The sequence below is a fragment of the Ornithodoros turicata genome, chromosome 1 (assembly GCF_037126465.1).
Source record: "Ornithodoros turicata isolate Travis chromosome 1, ASM3712646v1, whole genome shotgun sequence".
Classification (NCBI taxonomy): Eukaryota; Metazoa; Arthropoda; class Arachnida; order Ixodida; family Argasidae; genus Ornithodoros; species Ornithodoros turicata.
The window spans coordinates 77,180,705-77,203,179 of record NC_088201.1 but is presented as its reverse complement, the minus strand read 5'-3'; the positions used below and the strand labels follow the sequence as shown (position 1 = coordinate 77,203,179).

Genomic DNA, 22,475 nt, shown 5'->3' with positions numbered 1-22,475 from the left:
TGGTTAAGCTAGCTTTATTTCCGAGCGATCTTTCTGGGCCATTGTGAGCCAATGCGTCCTAGATCAACTTCACAGGGAAATGTGCAGACATTTGCGTTCGCAGCCGTCTGAGAAAAAAAAAAGCCAGGGAAATCACCCGAGAGCATACTGGGATGCGAACCCGGGTCGCCTCGCAGCGTCGTCGTGAAAAGCGGTCATCTTAGGCACGAAAGCACGCTAGCTGGATAATGATTGGGAAGCTTGAAATTACCTTCTCAAGCAAAAAAAAAAGAAAAGAAAAAGGCAGCAAGAAATATCTATTTATATATATATATAGATACTCATGGAACGATGCGACAGCACCAGAGGACACGTGTTTCGCCGTATTTGCGGCTCGTCAGCCCTGGGCAGCTGCTCATCGTTCGGGATTGGCAAACCAGGGGTCACTCAACGAGCGATATACACCTGGGAGGGTGACTGAGCACCCCTCAATGCCACAGTGCGAGCCAGTGAATTATAAATAGGGGAAAAAGGCCATTAAAGAAATAAGTAAATTATGCTTGACGTGTTTGAAATTCAAACTTACAGATTAAGTTGGCTTCTATGGCTGCACGTAGAGAAACAGATACTCATGGAACGATGCGACAGCACCAGAGGACACGTGTTTTGCCGTGTTTGCGGCTCGTCAGCCCTGGGTAGCTGCGCATCGTTCGGGATTGGCAAACCAGGGGTCACTTCGCGAGCGATATACACCTGGGAGGGTGACTGAGCACTCCTCAATGCCACAGTGAGAGCCAGTGAATTATAAATAGGGGAAAAAGGCCATTAAAGAAATAAGTAAATAATGCTTGACGTGTTTGAAATTCAAACTTACAGATTAAGTTGGCTTCTATGGCTGCACGTAGAGAAACAGATCCTCATGGAACGATCGTTCCATGACGCAGTTAAAGACTGCTCTTCGTAAAGTTCTGGGGAAAACGTCGCTCGGCTTTGAAGAACTCAGAACAGTAATGACCGAAGTTGAGGCGGTAGCCAACTCCAGGCCACTCACGTACGCTAGCTGCAGTCCAGACGACTCAAACGTATTATGTCCATCTCACTTTCTCGTGGGCAAGAGAGTTATCGCCCTGCCGACGCAGACAGCAACACAGTACGACGACCAAAATCAATCAACGAAAGATCAACTGACGCGTAAAATGCTCTACAGAGAAAAGTTGATGCAGCACTTTTGGAGACGCTGGAGACGCCAGTATCTCTTGCAGCTCCGGTCAGCACATCATTTTGATTCTACGTCCTCCAAGAGGCTACTACCTGGCGACGTAGTTGTGATTGAGAGCAACAGGCCGAGGAACGTATGGGACAACCGGTGGACGAATGGTATGGGAAGACGGTATCAATGTTGCAGATGGGATCGCGGCCAAAGACTAAGCGGAATGGACTAAAGTTGGTGGTCAACTGAACAGCTGTGTTGTAGGCGAATGTCAGGTAAGGTAACAGGCTGTCCCAATTGGTATGGTCAGACGAAACGTAGAGCGACAACATGTCACCCAAAGTGTGATTAAAGCGCTCTGTCAGGCCGTGGGTTTGTGGGTGGTATGCAGATGTTGGACGGTGAACAACTGCACAGGCTTGGAGAACGTCTTGGAGAAGCCGGGCAAGGAACGGGCGACCGCGATCGCTTACGAGCACACGAGGAGCACCGTGGCGAAGGAGCAAGCTATGTATGAAGAAGTGGGCGATTTCTTCTGAGGAACCACTCCGAAGGGGTGCCCTCTCGACGTAGCGAGTAAGGTGATCAATGGCAACGACAACCCATTTGTTGCCGGTAGGAGAGACGGGAAAGGGGCCAAGTAAATCAATGCCGACGCGGTCGAAGGGGGCATGTGGTGGTGACAAGGGTTGGAGCAGGCCGGCAGAAGGTGGGGATGGTTTTCGTCGCTGACAGGAGAGGCAGGACGAAACATATTTGTAGACGGAAGAGTATAACCTTGGCCAGAAGTAGCGCTTGCGGACGCGGTCGTAAGTCTTGTAGAAGCCTAAGTGGCCGGCAGTAACGTCATCATGTAGGCTGCTAAGGACTTCATGGCGGAGGTTGCGTGGTACGGCGAGAAGGAATCGCTGGCCTTCGGGGTCGTAGTTGCGCTTATAGAGGGCACAATCTAACAGAGCGAAATTTTTGCATTTGCGCTGGAATTTCCGGACTGAGGAAGGCAGCGAGCCATTGAGGTGACGAATAATGGCCGAAAAATCGGGGGCACTGAGCTGGAGTGCTTGGAGGGACGGGAGATCAACAGGAGGCAAAGTGAGAGCACTGATCGACATATCGGCGGCTTGTGCGGTGGGCGGCCAGTTTGGTAAGAGGCAGCGCGATAGCGCATCGGCGTCACGATGTTTACGGCCAGACTTGTACTTAATGGTGTAATCGAACTGTTGGAGGCTTAGCACCCAGCGGCCTAATCGGCCAGATGGGTCTTTGAGAGTGGTGAGCCAACACAATGCGTGGTGATCCGTGATAATGACGAACGGACGCCGTTTTGCGCTTTACGCGCAGTCTTCGTTATGGAACGAAGTTATCGTCATGGAACGATCGTTCCATGAGTATCTGTTTCTCTACGTGCAGCCATAGAAGCCAACTTAATCTGTAAGTTTGAATTTCAAACACGTCAAGCATAATTTACTTATTTCTTTAATGGCCTTTTCCCCCTATTTATAATTCACTGGCTCGCACTGTGGCATTGAGGAGTGCTCAGTCACTCTCCCAGGTGTATATCGCTCACTGAGTGACCCCTGGTTTACCAATCCCGAACGATGCGCAGGTACCCAGGGCTGACGAGCCGCAAACACGGCGAAACACGTGTCCTCTGGTGCTGTCGCATCGTTCCATGAGTATCTGTTTCTCTACGTGCAGCCATAGAAGCCAACTTAATCTGTAAGTTTGAATTTCAAACACGTCAAGCATAATTTACTTATTTCTTTAATGGCCTTTTTCCCCTATTTTTATATATATATATATATATATATATATATATATAGAAACGAAAAATAATAGTGATAAAAATAATCGTAGTATAGGTAATCTACTTGTCTGAACACTATGGGGTCAACGCTATGTATCACGGAGGATACTTTGCCATGACTTCTGAGCACTTTTATCAAATTGAATTTTCCTAATTGAGCTCCGAAATTTACCGACTCAACCTAACGTTTTCTCGTTTTTTTTTTTACAAAAACAGAAAGCACATGCCGTATTTGCCCCATTCTATTGCAAAATACATTCAGTACTACAATGACAATAGCCGTAAAAAATTGCGGGAAAGGTACTGTCGCAAGAACTCGTAAACTCCTAGTCAGCTTACCATGCCAGACAAATCAATGCAGGACATGGCCACTACAGGTAGCATCCGCGAACTTATTTCTGAATCGATCGTTCGCTTTATAAGTAATATGTGAACAGCAGTGTTTGAAACCGTTCCGAAATCTCTGTTTACTTTTCTTTTATTTTTACTTTCGGATCGTTAGGGTGCTTTCGAAGCGTGCTCGAGACTAGTTTAGTATACGTCTCAGGCACTGCTCGATCTCCGCAGTTCTAACGACGTCATCACGGGATGCATTTCGTGAGAGGAGACACGTGCTCGTTGTAGCATCTTCAAAAATGGGTCTTCTGAAGCGAGCTTCGGAAACTGGTGGCGCAGCAATGTCTATAGAGACGTTGTTGCGCCACCAGTTTCTGATGTTACTTGAGATGGACGTGGGGTGCTTCTATTGAAAATCGGTAGTTTGTGCTCTGCTCTCCTGTTCGTCTGAGGGGACATGCTTGGATATGAAATGGGCACGCATGGGTTTTTTACAGTTTTACAGTACGTTCACATTCGTTTCCATACATCGTTATAACCGGGATTTCACCGACGAATGGTGATTTGTGTGAAGAGATCATTACAGGAACGACATAAATAAAATGACATAAGTAGATCCACGCGTACTCTTAAAAATGAACTTCACCGCATAGCACGCTCCTAGCCAAACCATCGTCCCGAGTGACATTGTTCTTTCCAGGAGTTCCTTTTTTTTTTGTCTTTTTCATGTTTCTCTTTTATTTGCTGAGAACGGGAAAGGGGGAGGGGGGCGTACGCCATTCTTGTGTGTTATGTAGTTCATAATTTGCACAAACATGGCGTACGCGTCCCGTTTTCATCAAATCAGGGGAGAGAACGTTGTCATTCGGGATGGTGGTTGGCTACGAGAATGTTATGCGGTGAAGTTCTGTTTTTAGAGTGTATGACATGCTTGACGTCCCTAATGGCGTCAGCCTAACGCGTATCACACTCTGCACGTGCAGTGGCCGTTATAGAAATTGAGGGATTCATCCGAGTCATTTGACACATTGGCTGCGTCCAAGCGTTAGCAGATGACATGTCCTACAGGAACTGCACTGAAGATGACGATCCCCCACTCCCTCGTACTGTCCACTTTCCATATCTGTCAACGTTTCTACGGCGGTCATAGCCACAGTTACTTCGCGGCGCTAACACACACACACATACATACACATATGCATGTATGCATGATACATACACGCACACACACACATACATACGACACACATATACATACATACATACATAAAAAAATTGAAGTAAGTAAGGCAGACTGTATCTCCGAATAAGCGGAGACTGGCTTCTACGGGTAAAAGGAAAAAGAGAAAAGAAGGCCACGAGTAAAAGGAACCAGGACGGCGGGAAAAAGGGAGGGAACACTGAATGAAACGAGAAAATTGAGCAAGCGTGAGAACAAAACTAAACACGAAAAAGTACATAGCACACGACATACAGCCGCTATCGTTATAAGCATGAACGCATCCTATGCTGTTGTCGCAATTCCTACAAAAAATAAAAAAGAAAATAAAAAAAAGAATAAGAATAAGAATACGAAATAGTTAGGTGCGCAGAAAACACATTCCGTAGAAAACGAAACTACGAGACCAGAGTATCAAGAGCGGCACAGGAAGCGCACACCGCAAATTAGAAGCGACGAAAGTCGACCTTTCGCAGCCCCAGCTCGACGGCATACACGCACTCGTCCTCCTGTTTCTTCTTTTTTAATGCCTGTGCGTTTTTCTTCCCCAATTTGTCCCACCGTCGAAAGGGTGCCGTGTTCCTTTATCGTCGCGAGTTGCCTCGTTTCATGGCGGAGCACGGGAAAGGGAAGCGCCAGTCCGACACGGGATGTGGCCAATTGCCCTGGGAAGTGTTGTCATCAAACCTTTATTGTCCCTTTTCCATGGAGATACCGAGAAAATGTTTTTGTTGTTGTTGTTGTTGTGCCCCGTGCTGTTTATTGCAGAGTAGCGCTAAAATTAAGTTGCATCACACATGCGTTTCAAAATGCGGTGCCACCTCTACATTCGCGGCGCTGTGGCCGACAGGGGGCTGTGTAGTGGGCCAACACGGCCGATCCGCCTGCGTGCTAACGCTTTTCGTGATAGTTGCCACTTCGATACTGTACAGACACTTCGTGCGTGCCTCGTTAACCTGTGAAGCATTTCTGCTAGAATTATGACACGACAAACGTGACACGATATACTATAGACGCACAGAAGGGAAAGCAGAAGAAGTGAGACATAACAGTAACATAAAAGTAATATGCATTCGAGGTGGTGTGTACCTGACGTTGGCAACATATCCCGGAACTTTGTGGAAAACACAAATGCACCGATCACAGTTCTCTTGTGCTGTTCATTCTGTGTTTCGTACGTTTGTCTTTTCCCCAAGCTCCTGGATATGCTGAGAACAAAAGGTTTATCTGCCAAAAATGACAAATGTTTATCTGCCAGCGACTAACGCAACCGTAGCACTCGGATATATTTATTTTCGTTGATTGATATGTGGTTTGCGTATATGCCAAGCGCGTCGTTGACCTCCGCGGTTCGCTTAGACGACAAACAACAACGTGTGGTTTTATGTGGCTAAGACAATCTGCTCCGTCGACGTGTGCGACGAGGCGTCCCAAAGTCGTAGCACGAAGCGGTTCTCGAAAACCGCCTGGAAGCACCTCACGTCGCGGCATCCGCTTCCCTACTGGGACGTCTTGGCGCCGCCTCAAGATACCAATGCGAGAGACAAGCTTTTGGTGTCTGGTCCGGTCTGGTGTAGTGGGGGCACTGCGGGCATGGCAACCCGTACGATTGTCACAAAGACTCTTTGTAGCCATTACACTAATATTTGTAACCAGGCAGAGGATTTCGGTCAATTCCAGCGTGATGAACACGAGAGACTAGGCACAGCTGCAATACACAATCATCTTCAGCCTTTCATTTCGAAATACCAGAGAGATGAAGTGCCCACGGATCTGAGCGAGAGCGCCACCACTGCACTGTAATCCCAAGACAGGCACTAAGATAATCGATGTCCTTTACATGCGGGCTCTGTTCCAACAGGTGGGGAGATTCGGACCATGGGAATTCCCAGGGGGGGAAGCGTGCAACCCAGTCAGAGTTTTTCTGAAGACTGATGCCGCAGACTGTGCGGTTCAGAGGTGAATACTCAGAGGTAGAAAAATCATGGCTATGAATAAAGAGTGCACTATTTTCACAGGCGATCTTGAAGCCCCCCTCCTCTGCATCCCCTCGCAATACGCCCTTGATTAGGAGACACGTCACATCTAGAAACGGGAGATATGAAATATTCTTTATCTGCACAAGTGTGATTTTGTTATGACATTGAGATCAGTGGAGAGAAGAGGGCGATTATCGCGAATTCACATCATACATCGCTGCAGTCGGTGCTGGGGCTCGAGCGCGAATGAATGAGGGCTACAATAGCCCAACGAAGCGCTCAATGTTTCGAAACCAAAACAAATACTATATAAAAACAAGACAGTTTGTTCAGTGGGCCTATTGAAGTCACTTGTCGCAGGGTTGCTTCTTTGCAATGAGACCACGGAGGTAGTCATCAAGTGAGCGTTGTCTGGCAACCGCTTCATAACCGTAATGTTCACTCCAGATATCATGCAGAGCCTTTCGCTTTTGTCTGTTCATCCTGGCGATGTACTTCTTGACACGTTGACCGAACCTACGGGGTGACAAGAGAGGTATCCAGGCATTAGAGATGTCAAAGACATCGGAATCCAAAAAAACGCGTATCACCTGCAACTCTCGTATAGCGGCTCGTATGGTGTGAAATTGATATTAGACTATTCTTGATGGATGTTGCACAAAGCTACGTGGAGTTCGCAGCAGCCAAAGGAGTCTGCGGGGGTTGGGGTCGTTTCTAAGGGATTATATCAGGTTTCGTGGGCTAAGTGGGCTAAAGTCAGTTGAACAGAACCACACAAGTATTCCGAACCCAAGAAGTTACAAGGTCTGTCACAAGCCCAACCCCTTAGTTGCTCCGCGTTACCCGTTCCACAATACGAAACTTGTGGCGTACCTCAGACAATGCCTGGCGGGCGTCGAGCATCTAGGGCACAAAAGGGGGCCATCCTCAGGGGCAGTGGAGCAAGCTTTCCTCAAATCTTCCTCGGGCACAGAATGTCCGCAGTCTCCGAGCGCTACGAGGAGAACATTTAGGGACGTTCCCGCTTCTTCCTCGTACTCTTTCGGCTTGCAAACACTGCATAGCGTCGGACAGGGCTCGCCGCAGGCTCCGAGACAAGCATGGCCACAGGGCAGCAGTCTCGCGCAGCGATGGTTGCAGGGAGGCCGCGTACAAGGTTCGCAACACAAGGCACCACAACGATAGTGCGGACACGACCACGTGCAGGGTTCTCCGCAAGGTGGACATGGATAGCCACATACAGCCGGGCACGGGCCGTGAGGGCAGGACATTGGGCACGATAGCTGGCACGGGTATGGGCACGGCGTTTTGTAGCAGGCGACCGGACACGGATGACCGCAGGCAAGAGACCGGGGACAAGGTTCTAAGCAAGGAAATTCCCTTTTCAGCAGACTGCACGGAACGATATCTTTGTGGCCACAAGCTCTGTCCATAGTAACATACTTGTTGCACGTACTTGCGCAAGGTTCACTACAGGCATTCGAGCAAGGATGACCGCAGTGTAGGATAGCTGGACAAGGTGCACGGCACAGTCTAGAAATGGCAGAGGAATCCTTTTGCTTCCAGCAAGGAACTACAACGGTGTGTCCAGATAAGCACGGAGCGGCTACTTCGGCATTGCAAACGTGGCTACAAGCTCTCGTGCATCCGAAACGGCATATGTGTCCACATGGCTGAGACTTCGGACACTGATCGCACGCGAAAAATGATTCAGTTTGGGTCTGCCAGCATTCGAGGACCACGTCATGTCCGCAAGGAAGCACGTAACTAGATTTCGTCCGGCATGCAATAACCGTTGTCAACTCACGACACTCCGCAGTGGCCGTATGGCCGCAGGGTAAGGACTTCTTTACGGCTTCCCTGCACGGGTTATCGCCACACGGCTCACCACAACGCCCTGCACACTTATGTCCGCATTGTAGCAGTCTCTCGCAGCGGGCTTGACAGAGTTCTGGATTAGCAGCGATACAGCCAGACATCTTGCACGGGACTTCGATGAGATGTCCGCATGGACCTACCTCAACATTTGATACCATGCACGCTCCACCGCAGAGCTCGCCGCATTTTTTGCCACATGGATGACCGCATGATTTCAAGCGTCGCCCGCACTTTTTCGTGCAAGTCGCCTCGTCTGCCATGTAGCACGGGACTTTCGAAGTATGGTGGCAAGCGGGAAACTCCACCTTAATGTGCACCGTGCAACGCGTACAGTGGCCGTGGCAGCGTTCGTTGCAACAGTGACCTCTGGAACATGTCTTTCCGCAACGCTCTCTGCAGGTGAACAGCTTGTGGTCCTCAGTATCCATGTGACAGTTTTTTGGACAAGAATGTCCGCAAGGAAGGGAGGCTGGGCACGGAAGGTTACAGAAACCATTACAACCGCTAGGAAAGTCCTCTGGTGTTCTTACTACTGCCGTGCTGTTCGAGTGTCTCCTGCACCGTAACTTCAGTTCGCATCCGACCAGACCACGATATTTGAGGTCGTCAACGATGTCTCTCCATAAGTTGGACGCCTCGCTCAGTAAGGTCATATTGCCTACGCAGTAAAATCCCATACGAGCCCTGGACAGGAGGACACAAATTCGGTTCGCCACTTGAACAAAACCGGTTTCCCCAGTTTCGTTGGAGCGAACCAGGGACAAGAGGATGATGTCGTTCTCTTCTCCTTGGAAATTATCCACTACTGTGATGGCCACCGCGGTCAGCTCGTGATATGTATTAGCTGTGCGCTCTAGAAGCTTCTTCTGACCCATGTACGGCGTGAGCAAAGTGATTTGAGAAGGTTGGTAACCCTGAGCAAGCAGGTATCTGCAGAGGTTGACAAGAAACTTTGCCTCGAAAACGTTGCTATAGCTTCTGCCAGAATTTCTCCGTTCTGGGGAGGAGTGATTGAAGAAGAACATGTTCGTGGTCATACCCTCAATGTCTTCGTATCGTTCCACGCACGGGTGGGGCTCCAAAGTAGGGTAGAATCGTGGCGTGAGAAGGCGGGCGAAGTCCGGCCTCATGCGATGTTGAACGCAGAGCTGTTTGACACCCACGCCGTTGATAAGCATTCTTTCGAAAAGAGACACGTCCATCTTGTATCTGTTAAGTAAACCATCTTGCTTTCAAATGTAAGTAGTACAAAGCACACGACGACAGCAATATTACGATTAAAGAACGGCAGTCGATGGACGGGTACCGGGACTGGGAACCACGCTATGCGGCTGCACGTTACACATGATGCGCTTACACGATGTTAGATCCTCAACATACCAAGCTTCGCGCACACACACGAGGACAAGCTTCCACACTCTACACATCCCCTTTGATTCCCTGTCACATCCACACCCATTTGTTTACTGAGTATCGTGGTGGTGAAACACAGGGACGGACATAACACTCTTGGCGTACAGCGGCGGGTTGCGTTACAAGGTTTGGTGCCGGGTTACGCACACTTCCAACAGTTTACAACCCAAACACGTAAGATAACCCCTATGGGTGCGATTTCCTTTCCGATTTCCTGAATAGTGTTATCGTGCCCCGTAGCCCACTCAATGAGCGTTGCATTAAAGCCTATTGCTTGTCAATGGGTCTTGAGTGTAACACTCGTTGAGTGTTGCATTCAAAAAGTTTCGTGCAAGCGGGCCCTGTACCTGATTGACAGTTCTTGTACATTCGTGGGCGGACGCAACTGCTGGTGGTCCCCGATGAGGATCACATGCTGAGTTTGCGGAGCCAAACTTGTCACCACGTGAGCTTCGAGTACTTCGGCTGCCTCTTCCACGATGACGATGCGCGGTTGCACCTCGCGGAGGAGAGCCTGGTACTTAGCCGCGCACGTTGTTGTCATTCCAATGACCTGAAACAAGACTACTGGTCATCTGCAGACACACAGCAGGAGTAATGTTTGCACTCTAGTGCCCTTCTTGGAACTCATTAGGTACCCACCTTGGACGCCCTAAGGACCGATAGGTCAGCCATTAGTCTGGAGTGCGCCATGCGCTCTTGCACATCTTCCATTGTTGTCATCTCAGAAGTTTGAAAGGTGTCAATCACAGAAGTCAGGTTGTCGACCCAGTATCGATACAGTTTCCAGCGCTCTCGAGATCGTAGTGTCCAGACGTCCTCGACGTGATCGTCTCCTGTGGCTCGATCGCCCTCCTTGATGATGATGCGCAGATGTGCTTCCCAAGAGCTTGTGTCCAGGTCCCGCATGTTGAATCCTTTTATAGCTTTGTGCACCTGTGCAAGTGACATCCCTATCACCGCACTGCCTATGCCTAATGGTTCAATATGTCACAAAACCAGCCACCAATAATTTAAGCGTCAGTTTTGAAGTCCACGCAGGAGTCTTTTGGCGTTGTGCGAAACGAGTTTAAATGTGGCCTTATACTCTTAAGCTGGCGGTAATTTTTTTTAAAAATCCTATCATGAGGTGTCACGTGGATAGTGGTGCGCGCGGGTACGGTTATCCCGTGGATCCGCGCGGATATCCGGTCTACGCCGTGCTGCGTAAAAAATATAACGTCTTGAAATACACGAGGGTAAGGTGCGGATAAACTCGCGCACCACTGCGGCAGGCGCGGATATCGGCATTTTATCCTCAAATAAGCATTTGTGTTGTTGTCGACGTCCGCCAGGTGGAGCCACAATTGACGCGAAGAGTCCAAAATGGTGTGAAAGTGTATATCATTTGCACAGTTGTGGGTGACACAATATTCCTGGGTGGTTTACGTAACATTTTCGTCATGCGGATTTTCGTCATGCGTCATGCGGTGACTGCGGATACATCTGTTTCATCCGACGCGGATGCGGTCGCGGATTTTACGTGCGCGGGTGCAGTGCAGATGCGGATACTATCAATGTCATCGGGCTCTCGTCTGCCTAGGAGGCAGAAGACAGAGAACTCTGTGCAGAAGACAGATACATCAGATATACTCTGAGAATGTAGTGTACCAATCCAGCCTCCCTTACCGATGACGTGTCCTTTTTGCTGCATTGATTCAGGAAGAGTGCTTTCGTTTGTTCCAGGCGCAACCACACCCTGAACACTTGACAGAAGGAATGCTCGTCGAACACCGCTTGGAAGAAGGACCGGCAGCACGCCTTGCTCATGACATGCATAAGCAGTTTTACAACGTCCTCTTCCTCAGGTACGGACAAGACGGTCTGTGACAATGTTGAAAGCGTCTGAAAAAAGGTCAATGCATAAGCTACCGTGTGAGCTGAGATGCAGCAACGTCAAAGGTACAAAGATTGGCTAAGGCTTTGTCCTTTGCTTGTCCGTAGAAGGTATAAGAGCATGCACGTTAGATCAGCGGGAGCACAACGGAAGACCAGTAGAAATCTGCCTCAGCTCCTTGAGGAACGCATCACTTCCCGTGTATTCTCACAAGCGACATTCCTCAGAATACGCCACCGGAAGATGCGATACAGTCACATGAGCGCGTGCGCTCAACGTCATGTCTTTGCGTGCACTGCTGACCGTGGGGAAGATACTCAACAAAACAACTTAATTCTGCCCCGTGAGCACCTTTTCGCTTTTTCTTCCGCTAGAAAATTCCGTGGGGATATCGTTCGTGTGAATACACGTTTAGGCCCCGTTAGCACCATCCTGTGCACTACACAAACGAAAACATCAAAAACAAAAGGCAAACCTTCACTCGTTCAAGGTGCTTCCGTAGAGCTTCAGACGACTGCCGACCAGCGTGTGTCCGTTTACACTTCTTATTGACATGATACATTTTCAAGGCGTTGTTCTTACATCCACCGCCCATCCTCGTAACAAGTTTCGTGAACTGAAGCACGCCTTCCAGAAACTGATCCAGGGCGCGATTTGTATAACAGACCACCAAGATGGGACCTTGGTCGTCACCCCATACAGCGTCGTTCTCCAGCAGCGTCTGAACAATCTTCAAACCCATGTAGGTCTTTCCCGTTCCCGGAGGTCCCTGTATAACGCCTAGTTCATGGGTTAGCGCGTATTGAAGAGCCTCCAGTTGGGAGCTGTCCAGTTGGAGTTCTTCCGCCTTTGGCCAGCTGTCTCGGTCGAGGAGGGTCACCTTTCGGCGGGTACCACCAGGTGTCTCTAGGAGACACGTTATGTCGAACGTCGTCCAATTATTCACGTAACTTGGATGGAAAACGACAGATTCCGCTCCTGCAACGGCGTGTAGTTGAGTGTGAAAAAGTGACGAACGAGGGAAAAACTGATACAAACAATTATACGCCTGTGCCGTCAACAGTGCAAGTGTTTATGTTCCTGATGTCGTCAGCTGCCACTGTAAGCAACGTGGGTACTGTCGCAAAGCTTGAAACATGATCTTGGGAAGGTTCTATCTTCGTTCTGTGAGTTGAAACCGGTTAGGCACGCAAAGAGTTCTGTGTGTTCCTGTATTTTGCTCGCCAAAGGATGTTATGATATCTACAGGGTGTCCACGCTAAGTGTGAACAGATTTTGCAAAAATATATATAACACTTTTTCCAAGATGAAATCAATTGCAATATAGCATATGCTAAAGGCACTCCCTAGCAGGGCATTAGCAAAGTCCGAAGGCAATGTCTTAATTAACTTTCATCCAGGTTGCGCTTCTTAGAAGACGCGTCTTTCTTTCACCCCCAATGTGAGAGGGAGAAAGAGCACACTATCGCCTCTCGCGTCATGGAAAAAGATTAAAAGGAAACAGAAAATGCAACCCAAGATAAGGCTAGTTCCGATAGAGTCACCCGATACATTTGTTTTTGTTTTGTTTCCGCAAGTTAAAGCTCATCTTCGACACATGAGGCGGCACTGTGCTCCTTCCCCCTCTCCCGTTGGGGATGAAGGAAATACGCGTCTTCTAAGAAGCGCAATGAACAAAATAAAGAAAAAATGGCGTTCCTTCACGAATTTTTTGCGGGCGATCTATCGAACGGATTTTTGTTCTGAAAACGGCTACGATATCAGGTGACCGAAAGGAACAGATGTTCTCATTGGGACAACTTTGTAGCTTTTATAATTAAAAAGTTAATTAATGAAATTTAATTAAGACATTGCCTTTGGACTTTGCTAATGCCCTGCTAGGGAGTGCCCTTCAGCATATGCTATATTGCAATTGATTTCATCTTAGAAAACGTGTTATATATATTTAAAAAAAATCTGTTCACACTTAGCGTGGACACCCTGTATATCTGTGCAAAACAGTTTTGTTGCGCGGCCTGCCATGAACTGTCCTGGGGTTCCAGAGAACGCTCTTTCTGCGTTACATATAGCCACACGAGACACATGCTCCAATAGGTAACACGAAGTCATGCAATGCTATTCTTCAACATTCAACTATATAAATCACGCATGTCGGGAAGCACACTATGTGCACAAACGCGTGCGTATAGTCGATGGGGAAAGGAAAATACATATATTACGGAAGCGCCTACAACCTAAGATCACGTGGTGACGTTCTTGCCTACGTACCAGGAATACTTGAATATAGTAACGACGTTGGTCTGTATCAGCTCACCTACGATGTACTTTTCCAGTGGAAGAACGTGCGTGTTTTGCAGAGCCTGGAATACATGACGATAACCCTCGAAGTATGCAATGCTTTCCAGAACAACAAACTGGCCCGTGACTGCGCAGCTACAATTCCAGAATGTGACTTCAACGACGCCTCTGCCGAGCATACTTGGAGTGGCACGAGACACCGTAGCCACCTGGATTGTCTCGAAGTTGTCCTTACTGAAGCAAAGAAGCGATCCGGGAATGAAGCGCCTCGTTCCCTTCCAGAGTATCTTTGAGAAGCTCGAGGCGTCGAACTGCACAACGTATACCCTTCCATCTGCGTTGACGGAAGAGGAAATGACGACAACGCCGGAATGGACGTTGACGCCGTCCAACTTGTGGAATATTTCTTTCCTGCACAGAAATACATCGGCTTAATTAAACGTAAAACTAATTATCTCGCGCCCGTTTTAATGACCAAGAATCGCAGACCGTTGTAATGCTTCAAATGCTCCCGCGAAGTCTCAGTAGATCGCACGCAATCGTTTCGCGTAACGCTACAGTCAAGACTGTACGCGTCTGACGGAGCACACATTTTAGTATACCGGGCTCCAGCGCGCAAGCTATTTCCACGAACGCACTTGACGCAAGAGTCAACGCCTGCAACTGAGTCGTAGGGCTTGGACAGCCGAAATAGAAAGAACGTATTTTTAAAATTCCGTGTTAGCGCCGCGAAGCAACTGTGGCTATGAGCGGCGTATAGAAGTGGCCAGATAGAGAGAGGACAGCAGGAAGGAGTGGGGGACAGGGGGTGTTAGTATGCGTCCTGGACTGACTTCAGGAGAACTGAGGACATTTGTCTAGAAAGTCGTCGGAAAAATCCTCGGACAGCAAAGCCGGTGGTAGGATTCGAACCCACCACCTCCCAGTCTTCAGCACGACCTTGGCTACCATCAACGAGCGGGCCGCCTTAACCCACTCTGCCGCTGGTCTAAAAAGAAGTGGTAGAACGTGTGAATGCATTCTCGTAATGTTTAACGTTATTTTGTACTTGCAGTACACTTTGCTTTTCGATCTTAACGAATGAGTAGACGATATGCTTGCCCAAATCCTACGAGGTGCTCCCGCAAATGCTTCTTACGTTGGGATGTTATTCCTGAAAAACAGCTCATGCGCGCAAGCACTCTTTGCGTACTGTGCATGCAATGTTCTAGCAGGTACGATCCACTAAAACCCTCCTGAAATGTCCATCTCACAGTATGGTTACTGGCATATATCAACGCAAAAATAAAATACGATACACATGCGCCATAGTAATGATATAAGCGCATGGTATCGATAAACATGGGTGGCTCCGACAAGGCTGATCAATTTTTGAGCAAGAGACGGCAAGTTTCGCAATATTCTGGCATTATACGAAGTTTACCTGTATCTATATCCACGGACTTCCTGTGCCCGTGCGCACTCCCTTATCCCTTCCCGGAGCGGACGGACGAAATCCTCACGAAGCAGCCTAAACTGGACGTCCAGATAGTGCTCCGTGCTATTATACGACCCACGGACACGATTAGGCGTCAAATGAGGCAATTCTCTGGCTAGCAACTCTTCAGATGCTGGAACGACTGGGAGAGTTCTGAAGTCCGGGTGGGACAACACACGTTGTCTACCCAGCATGGCGCCACTCGTCGCAAACGCTTCCAACTTCACGGCCCTATTGCAGATGTCGTCGATGCCTAATTGTGATTCACGCAGTGAATCAACCATCGCCGTTATGTAGGGTAGTAGGCTAAGGAAGGTGTCCGTATTCAGAACAAATTCCTTTATGGCCTCCAAGACGTCCAGTAGGTGAACGAGGGATTCCAGCTGAAAAAGCAGGCACTTGCTTAATCATTTTCTAGTTCTGTAAATAACTCAGCACAGAACACTCGTACGCAAACAAAGGCGTAAGCTTCCAGTGACAAGTCAAGCTCAGGGCAAGTCAACTACAACAGGTCAAGTTCGCCCACAAGTCTGAAGACGTCTGTGATCCGCCTAGGAGCGCGCATGCCTTCGCGTCTCAACGTAGTGCCCGCGCACGGATGTTTCAAACTTACACAGATGACGTTGCCAAAGCACACTCGTCGAAGACGACGTACTAATTGCGTACTTTTGAAGCAAAGCACATAAAATATTCTCACTAACAAAACAATGCGTCCTTACCTGCTGAGAACAGTTTTCGAGTGACGAAACCTGAGCGCAAAATTTGGAAGCGTCTTTGTCGCAAAGTTTTCAGATGTAGCTGTCTTCCTAAGAAGGTCCCGAAGTCTACGAGAGCCGCGGTCGCAGTGCGAACACAGGAGACTGAACACCGCGGAGGCCCACTTGAGGTCCTGGAAGTCTAGGTCGTCGCACTCCAGGAACGCGTCAAAACCATAGGGTATTAAGAATGGCAGTTGGGCTGCTCAGGCAAATCCCTCGGAAGAAAGCCCACCACGGATGGTCACTTCCACGAAGACACCGAGAAGACATAACGCTGCATCAGGTCGTACGTATCTTGAGACAAATTGTGGAATGCATCAGCGCGTGCCTTCTTCTTCTTCAACGTCTCTACATGCACGTGATGATACTTCCTCTTCATCAGGGACTTTCTTGGGATCTTTCATCTTTCATCTTAGTCTTGCGGGGTCATAATCGGTGGTGGCAGCAATGACCAAAAACGTCAAGAAGGTGCACATCTAGAGTGTGTCTTAAAACAATTATTTTGGTTTGTGTGCATGTACATGTCACACTCTCAGAGGCTTTGTTTTTGTGAGCACTTCTCAAAGAATTGGGGGATGCCAAGTTTTTGGCTAAAATCGCGTTTTAAAATGTAGCCTCTGGATCTGTCCTAGGCGGGAAATCTGTCTGACAAAACGCGCTCAAATCTTGACTGTCCCGCAACACTTCTTAGGTATCAGGTTTTTCGTTGGTCGTAGGTCAAACGTAACGCTGTATAGACCTATTAGAATGTAGATTTATTGTACTTGCCAAAGAACCCACCAAAATCACACAACGTCAGTCCAACTGCGCAGTTCGTTCCAAAACGTCCGTTCTACACTTCTTCCTCTACCTCTCTCTTGCCCATGACCATAGGGCTGCCTACAACCCCAACACTCCCCCCGACTAAGTTACGACAAAGTCTTTCAAATGTGCCGGAGTCTTGATGACACGCCCAAAACGTCCCGTTCGCATGTTTGGCTGCTGAGTGCCCTGAGCCTGCCCGCTTGCCTGGTCTGTAGTCAGTAAAGGGAATGCTGGTTCCTGCGACGTACTCTGCTGTGTCTGCTCGGTGTCCGTGGATGGAGGGAAATTCAAAAGGCTGGGTGCAGTTACCATGGCTGCAGTATCACCAGTTATATCCATTTTGTCAAGGATTCGGCGCAAGGATTTCAACGTGGCGGCGATGGAGTCTCCCGTCGGTAGACGTGACAGCAAATGAAGATCGGCCCGTCTGCTTTAGTATTGTTGCCGGAAGCCATCGCGGCCCGCTGTGGAACATCCGAATATACACTGGCTGCCCTACTTTGTATTTCTCAGTCGTTTGGCTTGATTCTTTGGGCATGTTGTCTGAATGCTCCTGAGGATGCAATAAATTCCAAGCTGTTGTCAGGGGGCGACCAAACAGCAGTTCTCCGGGGGTCTTCCCGGTTGTCTTTGACACCGTGGTATGCTGTCGAAACAAAAAACGTGCCAGGCGACACTGAGTGTTGTTCTCAGTGAGCTTGCGAAGTGCTTTTTTTGTTTCAGCGACCATCCTTTCGGCCTGGCCATTTGTGGCTGGATGGAACGGGGCACTTGTACGTTGCTTGATTCCGTTGCGCTTACAGAATTCGGACATCTCCCCGGAAACGAAATTTGGAGCATTGTCTGAGAAGAGAACACGTGGTATGCCAAATGTCGCAAAGACATTACGTAGCTCATGTATGATGTTTCCAGAGGTAGTGGTTCGTAGCCGTCTCACCTCCAGCCATTTCGAGAATGCATCGACTATGATGAGGTATGACCAACCGTCCATTGGACCCGCGAAGTCGATATGTAGCGTATGCCAAGGAGCATCAGGGCGTTTGAAGTCTTCATCCACGAAGCATGGACTTGCACGCGCCCAAGTTTGGCACGTGTGACATCTGTCAAATGTTAACTGGATGTCGTGGTCAAGTCCTGGCCACCAGAAATGACTTCGAGCGGTGCTCTTCATTGCTGCTACTCCTGGGTGGTTTGCATGTAGCATTCGTAGTGCCAAGGGCTGAGCTTTCTGAGGTATTATGACCCGGGAACCCCACGTGAGGCAACCTTTACAGACGGCAAGTTCCGACCTTCGACGTCTGTAGGGAAGGAGGTCTTCTGTATTCCAATCTGAGAAATCTCCCCGTTGGACACCTTCCAAGACCCGTGACAAGATGACGTCACGTTGAGTAAGCTGTGCCACTTGGTTAGCATTCAGTGGATCGCAGTGGAGTGCTTCTAGCATTAGTACGTCACCCAGTGATGCTTGACCATCGACGGATATGGGCAATGGGAGACGGCTCAATGCGTCTGCGTTTTGATGCCGATTTCCAGGGCGATATACCAAGGTATAGTCATATGCGCTTAGTAAAAGACACCAGCGAATCATTCGGGGTGACAACATCTGAGGAATCTGTTTGTTAGGGCTCAAGATTCCCAATAACGGTTTGTGGTCCGTGAACACCGTAATGTGTCTGCCTGCAATAAAGTGATGGAAGTGTTTCATTCCAAAAACGATGGACAGACCCTCCTTGTCCAGGTGTGCGTAGTTCCTCTCGTGAGTACCCAGTGTGCGCGAAGCAAACATTATTGGAAGCTCATCTCCGTCGACTGTTTGTTGAGAGAGAACGGCCCCAACCCCGTATGGTGAGGCATCACAGGAAAGGATGATCGGCCGGGATTCATCAAAATGTGCTAAAACAGGTGCCTTCACCAGAAGCTGTTTTAGTTCTTCGAACGTGCTTTGTTCTTGATGTCCCCACTTCCAGGAGGTCTGTTTGTCGAGCAGCCGGTACAGAGGCTCCGCCACTGTCGCTCTATCCTTCAGGAAACGGTTGTAGAAGCTTAAGAGGCCCAAAAATGACTGAAGTTCCTTCCTGCTACGTGGTGCAGGAGCGTCGATGATGGCTTGTACCTTTCTCCTGGTCGGAGTGATGCCTGTAGATTGGATGTGATATCCTAAATATTCCAGTTCAGGAACCGCAAAAAGGCATTTGTCGAAACGTGCTTTCAGTCCAGCTTTACGCAACCGTTGGAGTACTGCACGCAGACGTTCATTGTGCTCTTCCTGAGTGGACCCCGTTATTAAAATGTCGTCTAAGTAGGCTCCGACGCCCACTAATCCAGAGAGTAGCGTGTCCATGTATCTTTGAAAGATGATCGGAGCCACGGATACACCAAAAGGTAAGCGAGTGACCCGGAAGAGTCCTTTGGGTGTGTTCAACGTAAGCAGCTCTGACGTGGGTTTGTCCACCCGAAGCTGCTGGTAGGCCTGTTGAAGATCTAGCTTCGAAAATATCTTGCCCCCCTGGACGATACTGAGCATGTCGTCTACTGTCGGTAGTGGGTATGCAGCTTTCGCCACAGCCACATTTACAGTACTTCTGTAATCACCACACAATCGAAGTGTGCCGTCCTGTTTGCGCACAGTTACAAGAGGCGTAGCCCAGAGCGAAGATGAAACAGGTTCGATGATTCCTTGATGCTGAAGCTTGCTAAGCTCTTTGTCGACGTCATGCCTTAATGCTAACGGCACGGTGCGACTCTTCAGGAATTTCGGAGCAGTGTTCCGCTGTACGTCAATATGTATAGGATTTCCTTCATGTCCAGTCATGTTGCCCTGGAATACTTCCTTGAACTCGTCCAGCAAGGCTTGACACTCTGTTGCGGCGACTGTATTAATCCCAGTCACTGAAATTCCCAGAGGTTCGAACCAGTCCCGCCCAAGAAGGCTTACGCCGCAACCAGCAACGACGTAGAGATCCAGTTCAGCCTCTGTGTGCTGTAGCTTGACGTGCACTCTCGCTTTGCCTCGTACCTGTAGTGGAGTACCAGTCCACGTCTTTAGGTCAAAAGTTGCGCTGTGTAAAGTTGGCCTGTCATTATTCCAGAGGTGGTGAAATGTTTCTTCGCTTATGATGGAGAATGATGCTCCCGAGTCCACCTCGAAAACGCAAGGGCGGTTGTCTAACGTTACCTCTATGGTGTAACGATTCGTTGCTTGTCTCGAGGTGTGTAGTGAGAAAAGGTCTGCCCACGCCTCAGTCTCTGTAGCCTCAATGCAGTTCGTTTGCCGGTGTTGTTGAGACTGGCGAGTGTTATCGTGATCAGTAGTCTTACCAGACTGCTGCCGCTTCTTACTGATGCAAGCCTTTTCAATATGTCCAATTTTCTTACAGAAATTACAGACTGACTTCCGAAATCGGCAGTTCTGAGCATTGTGATCTCCATTACAACGGTAACAACGGCAAGTTTGTTTGGTCCCCGTCTTTGAATTCCGTTGCTTTGTCGTCGTGTTGAGAATCTTGTTGCCTTCCGTACTACGCATGCTTGACTGTTGCTGAACTGTCGACTCCATAGCTTTTGCGATGTCAAAAGCTTTTTGAAAGGTGATACTCCGCTCTGAGAGTAATCGCTGCTGTACGTGGACGTCACGTAGCCCACAGATGAATCGATCCCGCAACATTATCTCCAGTGGAAGAGTCGTGGTTGCAGGAGTTCCGACAGTAGAAGGAGTCGTTGTGGTTGATGCCTCTGGCTCGGTTGCGCGTGACGTGGATGGCGTTGCAGCCGGTGATGTACCAACAGTCTGCGATGTTCCAGCGTACAAGGTGCCAAAGTTGCAGTCCTTGGCGAGAGCTCTCAAGGCATCCACGTATTCTGAAATGCTTTCCTGGGGTCTTTGATCCCTCTTGTGGTAACGCCATCGGCCTAGCAGTTCGGAAGGTCCCGTCTCGAAATGGAGATTTAATTTGTCCATAATTTCATGATAGGGTACCTGTGATGGCGATAACGGATGTAGGAGATCCCGAACCTTGTTGTAGGTTTCTTCTCCGATGCAAGTGAAAAGCAACGCACGCTTCTTTGCTGCGTCCCGTACGTCATTTGCCTCGAATAGAAACTCGAGACGTTCACGCCATGATGTCCAGTCTGAGCCGGCAGTGAATTCTCCAAGTCTTGCGTGGTTCATGCTGCTCCCTCGTCGCCAGTATTAGAATGTAGATTTATTGTACTTGCCAAAGAACCCACCAAAATCACACAACGTCAGTCCAACTGCGCAGTTCGTTCCAAAACGTCCGTTCTACACTTCTTCCTCTACCTCTCTCTTGCCCATGACCATAGGGCTGCCTACAACCCCAACAAGACCGTTACGTCAAGACGGGTGCACAACCGCATCAAAATGAAACATGCAATGTATGTCACGGTATGGTACACCAGGTACGCTTTGAAACGCTGTGCACAGTAAATTCAAAAACACCCTTTCTGGGTAAAAAAAGGTGTTTTTCAGCAAATACACCTTTTTTAATTCCACAAAGATAACCAAAGGCCGCAAAAAGGGTGCTAAAAAGGTGTATGAGAAAATACACTCTTTATTACACCAAGTGCTGTATCAAAAAGGGTGTTTTTATGCGTTTACACCTGTCTTTACACCCTTCAAGTAACACTGGTGTCGAAAAAGGTGTTTACGTTATATACACCCTTTCGATACACTGGTGTTGAAAAGGGTGTTTTCATTCGTGAGAGAAAAATTACATTGGCTTGACATCTCCGCTCATTAGGTAATCACATTATAGACGATAGCTTGAGTTGAAAACACAATATTTGACAGGGAGGGATGTCAGGAAGCTCGCTGATATCTTGACTCGTTACAGGCGTACGTGTTAATTGCAAAGACACATGTTCGTCACCGTTACAGACGAGTTTTACCGCACTAAGCTTAGCGAATATACTCCAACGAACTGCATTTCAGTATATGATCAATCTGGTACGCCAATTTAGGCTACCGAGAGTGCTCGGGCTCATTACAGGCATCGTCTGAAGATGGCAGCATCGTAACGCCGCTCATTTCACGAGCACGGACAGCGTTACGATGTTGCGATCTTCACCTCTTGCCTTACATATGTCCAACTGTTTTGTTTTCATTTTATTTGAATTGTTCTTTTTTTTGCTCACTCACAGTGTTGCTAGGACGATGAGGGTTGCCAGTGACGCACTGCTCTCCAGTTTAGGTTCTGCTGTGGAACCACGGCTGGAACTGTGCCGTCGCTAGGGTGGTTGTTGCCATACAAGCAAAAACGTCGGTCTGCATGGCTCGGCATGCTGCCGCGGGAGCTTACACCCTTTCGAAAGGGTGTAAGAGTGTTAAACACCCTCCTAAAAGGGTGTTTAAACAGGTGTTTTTTGCACAATACACCTTTTTGAAAGGGTGTTACAGTTGATGCGGTGTAAAAAAGGGTGCCAGC

The 22,475-nt window shown here is 48.6% G+C and overlaps 2 protein-coding genes and 1 long non-coding RNA gene across 3 annotated transcripts; all 3 read right to left on the bottom strand.

Moving 5' to 3' along the window:
* Nucleotides 1-6,643: 6,643 nt before the first annotated feature.
* Nucleotides 6,644-8,900, bottom strand: LOC135378419 (uncharacterized). The gene is made up of 2 exons (XR_010418373.1): nt 7,404-8,900; nt 6,644-7,046 (listed from the first exon to the last, which is right to left on the bottom strand). It is a non-coding gene; the product is annotated as an uncharacterized LOC135378419 (long non-coding RNA).
* A 14-nt stretch (nt 8,901-8,914) lies between these two features.
* On the bottom strand, nt 8,915-15,694 carry LOC135377201 (NFX1-type zinc finger-containing protein 1-like; the record flags this gene model as incomplete). The annotated part of the gene is made up of 7 exons (XM_064609489.1): nt 15,419-15,694; nt 14,012-14,406; nt 12,173-12,675; nt 11,490-11,705; nt 10,464-10,757; nt 10,169-10,374; nt 8,915-9,617 (listed from the first exon to the last, which is right to left on the bottom strand). Coding segments are annotated over exons 1-7 (2,565 nt in total), but the record flags the coding sequence as incomplete, so codon positions are not given.
* A 1,683-nt stretch (nt 15,695-17,377) lies between these two features.
* LOC135377196 (uncharacterized protein K02A2.6-like) lies at nt 17,378-21,202 on the bottom strand. Its single transcript, XM_064609476.1, has one exon. It carries the CDS (start codon nt 21,200-21,202, stop codon nt 17,378-17,380), a length of 3,825 nt encoding a protein of 1,274 aa, XP_064465546.1.
* Nucleotides 21,203-22,475: the final 1,273 nt, after the last annotated feature.